The sequence below is a fragment of the Ananas comosus genome, unplaced genomic scaffold (genome assembly GCF_001540865.1).
Source record: "Ananas comosus cultivar F153 unplaced genomic scaffold, ASM154086v1, whole genome shotgun sequence".
Taxonomy (NCBI): domain Eukaryota; kingdom Viridiplantae; phylum Streptophyta; class Magnoliopsida; order Poales; family Bromeliaceae; genus Ananas; species Ananas comosus.
Window position 1 is genome coordinate 4,685 of NW_017892019.1, and position 5,195 is coordinate 9,879.

Consider the following 5,195-nt stretch of genomic DNA (forward strand, 5'->3'; position numbering starts at 1 on the left):
AATGGCAAAATAATAACTTTAAAGATATAACAGCTATTTTTAACGGTTCACACCGACCGTCCCTGGCGCAAGTGATAAAAGGCTTAGTGATTAGTACCCGAGATCCCAAGTTTAAATCCTAATTTATTCACATTTTCAGCTAAGTTTATTTTTGACGAAATAAACGAAGCGAGTAGTATGCTACCTACCTTTCTCTCTCAAAAAAAAAAAAGGGTTCCCTAACAATATTTAACTCTAAAGGTATATTTCAAATAACTTGAAATGTTAAAAGAATATTTTTAATATTAGCCTTCTAAGAGGTTAAATAAGAAAGTCGAAAAATTTTCAGGAATATGTAAGCAATTGCAACTAAGGAAAATTATCCTCCACAAATATCATCTCAAAGCATGAATTACACCTTAGATTAGCACTAAGCCACTAACTGGCCAAAATGAGGGTGATCATGATGAGAGATATTTATTACATACATCAAATAAAACATAGAAAGCAAGAACACACACAAAATAAGAATGATAACTCAAATTAGAACCGAAAAATGTCTTTTGAGTTTATGCTCTCTTGATAAATTAGAACTGTACAATGTTTCGCACTCCGTAACCATAGTAGCCAGAGTATAAAACAAAATTTAATTTTAATCAATTTTATCTTCCCGTTAGGCGATAAGTAACTTGCATAACTTGCAAGAGCATGTTTACTAGTTTGTGTTTGCAATAGTCAAACAACAAGAAGAGTTATGTTCTAAAGCAGAAGCTGAACTCTAAAACCATTTTTCAACTCCATTTTCGATTCTGAAACAAAACTAATATCAAACTAAAGAGAAAGCCCTATGTTGAAATAATTGCAACAATGAGGAAGTCTTTTAACCCGATTATGATAATGGGAGAGATATTTCTTCTAGAATTTCTATGAAACAATTAAACCCTCGCAATTAAATCTGAAACAACAAGAGGAAAAGAGGGCTGCAAACAGTAGTCGCAAAGAGAGGGCAAAACGGCGTGAATATGGCAGCACAGAATGAGAAGAAGAGTATAAGAGAGAGCAAATAGGCACCAATACTTTACACAAAGGAGGCAAGAGGAAGCTAGTAGAATTCGGACTTAAGTAGTTCGCTCCTTTTTGACCATGCCTAGAGCCCACCACCCTGTAATTTATGAAAGCCTATGGATGATCCAGATTCTACTCCTATAAACTACAGAGAGTGGGTGTAGCATTACTCACTAAGGACTTGCCTAATGCCGCCAAGGGAAGGTGAAAATTTAACCACTATATCAGACTATAAATAGAAAAGGCATTTCACAGAACATAATAACTGCATATTAGAATGAATTGTAAATACTTCTACTTAGACAAGGGCTGTACCCTAGTGCCACTTCAACACTACCGAAAGAAAAATTGTAAAAAATAAACAAGGTAAGTAGGACTATATCTAGTACAAGGCAGAATCATACATACACTAACTAATGAATAGCACATTAAAGAGATAGCTCAACTGTTAAAAGTTTTGACGACCTATCATTATTTCTGGTTTCATACCTTATTGTCAAGTGTAGTTTCGACAAAATTAAACAGTATTCTTAGTAAAGAAAGTAATAGAATATTCCATCAAACAATAAAGTATTCAAATACATTACAAAACCACCCAATCACTAAATACCACCAAAAGTTTTGATTGCGAGGTAGTGAGATCACTGAAATAAGTAGTAATAAAAGGTCGGAGCACTCATCAAAGTATAAAGGCTGCAAACAATCTGCCATTTCGTGGCTCATTCAATCACATAGAAAGCACAACCAAACAACGCCCCGAAGCTCAGATATCCATTCACAAAATGGTTTACGGTTCAAATGGCGTCTATATGCTTTTACCACAAAGCAATCACAGATGCACTGATTCACTCACAGATAATAAAATTTACCAGTAGCCACTTAAGTTAACGAGAAAGCAAAATTGCAAAGTCACAACATCCTCTACGGAACAATTAGACCTAAAACTCAGATAACATTGGTTTCCATTTTGAGCCCATTTAAGAGTAGCACACAAAGATTTAAAGCCGGAGAGAGCACGCACCACTCTCAGTCGCCCTTTCTGCGGAATGAGCATCCTTCGGTGAGCCTGGCGCGGCCGCCGGTCGGCTGGCACAGAACGGTTTGGCAGCCGCCGCACATCACTACGGTCTGCGAGTGGCTAAACACAGTTGTTCTACAACACAATAAAACAAAAACAAAATTAATAAAATTTGTTTATACATAAATGAAGTTGTTTCCTTTTTGCACAAACAAGATAAAAAGTTAGATGTTTAACAGCAAATATATGTGAAACGAAAAACTTACATGGTGAAGCATCCTTGGCATTTAACATCCTACACATAGAGGAAACCACCGAAACAAATTACAATTAAAGCAAACAAACATCAAAAGTCTCAAATTTCCAAGAAATATTGTTACCAGAAATAATATTTCAAAAAAAGGAGTAAAATTGAAGGGATCTCCCAACTAAACGCCATTTTGAAATAGATTCCTCGAACTTATTTTTCCATCTTTTCTGATTGGCACTCCCCAACTTTGATTTGTTTTGATTTAGGTTATTTTCATCAATTAAAATGAATTTTTTTTTCAAATCTCACGAAATCGATAATTGGTAATGGCTGATAGCTAATAAAGGTTTTAACTTTAACAAATCCACAATTCAATTTAAGAAAAATAACTTCAATAATAAAAAAAAAATAGTAGTTAAGGAGATAAAAAAGAAAAAAATATGGATGGTCTACATCAAATGGTCTATAGTTAAGTGTGAATCCATACGTTTTAACCAACGAAATATGATAATATATAAGAAAAGGTGCCAAAATTATGATTAAAAAAAGGGCGAAATTTACCATAAAAAAGGAATTGGGGGATTGAACGAGCCTCTTGAGCTTGTGTTTCCTCTTCTCGAGCTCCGCGGGAGGGTTTAGGAGATCGACATCGTTTTGGAGAACCTAATTACAGCAAAATAAAATCCAAAAAAATGCCATAAACGATTACAAAATCGGAATCAGATGATAAATTAGAAGAAAAAAAAGTGAAAATTTGATTAAAAAACCCTCACCATATTGTTCGAAACCCTAGGAGGCGATCGAAAACCCTAGAATCGCTTCGATCGCTGCGGCCGCAATTAGAATGGGGGAGGAGATTAAACCCTTGAACGAAGAGCTTTTATAGTCGCATTGAGCGAATGAGAGCCACATGATCGAGGAGGCGTTTGATCTCAGCCGTAGAAGTGGAAAAATTCTAGAATGCAACGGGTATATTAGTGACGTGGCGTAACAAACCAATCAAATTAATCCTTTTAAGAATATATGTCCCATCATGATTGTAAAAAAGTATTTTTATTGTATTTTTGTTTGAAAATAAGGAATGTGATTGGCTTGTTATTGATGACGTGGTGCAAGTGTGACAGTGTAGAATTCCTCGTAGAAGTGGGCTCCACAAGAGTGTTGAGCAAATAAAATATTGGTAGGGGTGATCCCACCAACACGAGACCACTCGATCTGCCGTTCATCATATAAAGGCATGAATCTTAAAGCAACATGAACGGTGGATGTAAAACTCAAATGGGGGTTAATATTTGTTTGTTTCACGAAAAGTGAAGGTCAGACTAAAATAAATTTTTAGATAAACTGAAGTTAATAAAAATTTCTTGATTCTCTGCTGTTTATTTATATAACTGGAAACACGTTGTTTCCCACTAAATAAAAATTTGGTGGAGACGATCCCGACCATGAGACTACTCTATCTGTCGTCCATCGATAAAAGCAACGAATTTTAAAGCAACATGAATGTCAGATGTAGTGCTCCAAATGGATCGATATTTATGTAAGATGAAAGACCGGTGGATTGAGTTTGTTTGTTTGTTTCACCAAAAGTGAAGCTCAAATTGAAGTATGCTATTGAACGAATTAGATTTCAGATAAATTATTTTTCTCCTGTTATTTATTTGCATAACTGTGGAACCGAAATTCCGCACCAAATAAAAAATTGACGAGGACAATCTCCACTGTGAGACTACTCTATCTGCTGTCCATTACATAAAAGTACGAATCATAAAACACCATGAATGGCAGATGTAGTGCTCCAGGTGAATCGGTATTTACGTAAGATGAAAGACTTGTGGATTAAGTTTATTTGTTTCACCAAAAGTGAAGTTCAGATTGAAGCAGGCCTTCCGACGAACTAGAGTTTAGATAAAAATTACTTTCTTTTATTATTTATTTGTATAACTGTGAAACCTAAATTTTCCATCAAATAAAAACTTGATGGGGACGATCCCCACTGTGAGACTACTCCATTTGCCGTCCATCATATAAAAATACGAATCATAAATCAATATGAATGGCCAATATATAGTGCCCTAATAGATTAATATTTACGTAAAATGAAAGACTTGTGGAGTAATATTTGTTTGTTTCGCCAAAAATAAAATTGGAATTGAAATAGGTTTTTGGACGAACCCCAAAAACATATAAAAAAAATTATAAATAAAAAATAACTGTGAAACTAAAGTTTCCCATCAAACAAAAATTTGATAGGGACGATCCCCACCGTGATACTACTCCATCTGTCGTCCATCACATAAGATTACGAATCATAATTAAATCAACATGAATAGCCGATGTAGTGTTCTAATAGATTACTATTTACATAAAACAAAAGACTCAAACTGTGATGAGAGGCTGGCATTTTCACTCGCGCTATCCGACCCGAAAGGGAAAACGAAGTCACCCCTGTCTCTAAGCCTGCTAGCTAGAAAGCCCTACGCAAAGAAATGTTTTCGTTCCTTGTCTTGGTCTTGGGCCAGTCTAATTCGATGCTGCAACCAATGCTTAACACATACTTTCTTAGAAGGATTTTTCTCTCACTTGGAGAAGACTTTATCTCCCTAAAGGGTTCTCCTGTATAGGGGGTTTTCCCTGGCGTTAACCTGTGTGGAGTGGATCTTCAACCTGATCCCTATTTTGTGTGTGAGGAGGACATGAAGATTGATAAATGAAATGAACAACTTGATTATGCCGATCTGAGGTCTTGTCAGAGCCCGGCATAAGTTTTCTTTCCGAAATGGCTGTTTTCTTGTCATTTATCGTGTCTTAGATGATCTTTGTTTTCCATTTTTATTCATTATTCCGCTTTCTATTTTTTTTTATTTCACCTCAATCAACGAG

At 35.4% G+C, this 5,195-nt stretch overlaps 1 protein-coding gene across 1 annotated transcript; it reads right to left on the bottom strand.

Annotated features, from left to right (window-relative positions):
* Positions 1–1,776: 1,776 nt before the first annotated feature.
* LOC109705276 (40S ribosomal protein S27-2-like) lies at positions 1,777–3,215 on the bottom strand. Its single transcript, XM_020226010.1, has 4 exons — positions 3,086–3,215; positions 2,874–2,975; positions 2,329–2,357; positions 1,777–2,197 (listed from the first exon to the last, which is right to left on the bottom strand). Exons 1-4 carry the CDS (start codon positions 3,086–3,088, stop codon positions 2,071–2,073), a joined length of 261 nt encoding a protein of 86 aa, XP_020081599.1. The 5' UTR covers positions 3,089–3,215; the 3' UTR covers positions 1,777–2,070.
* Between the last annotated feature and the right edge of the window lie 1,980 nt (positions 3,216–5,195).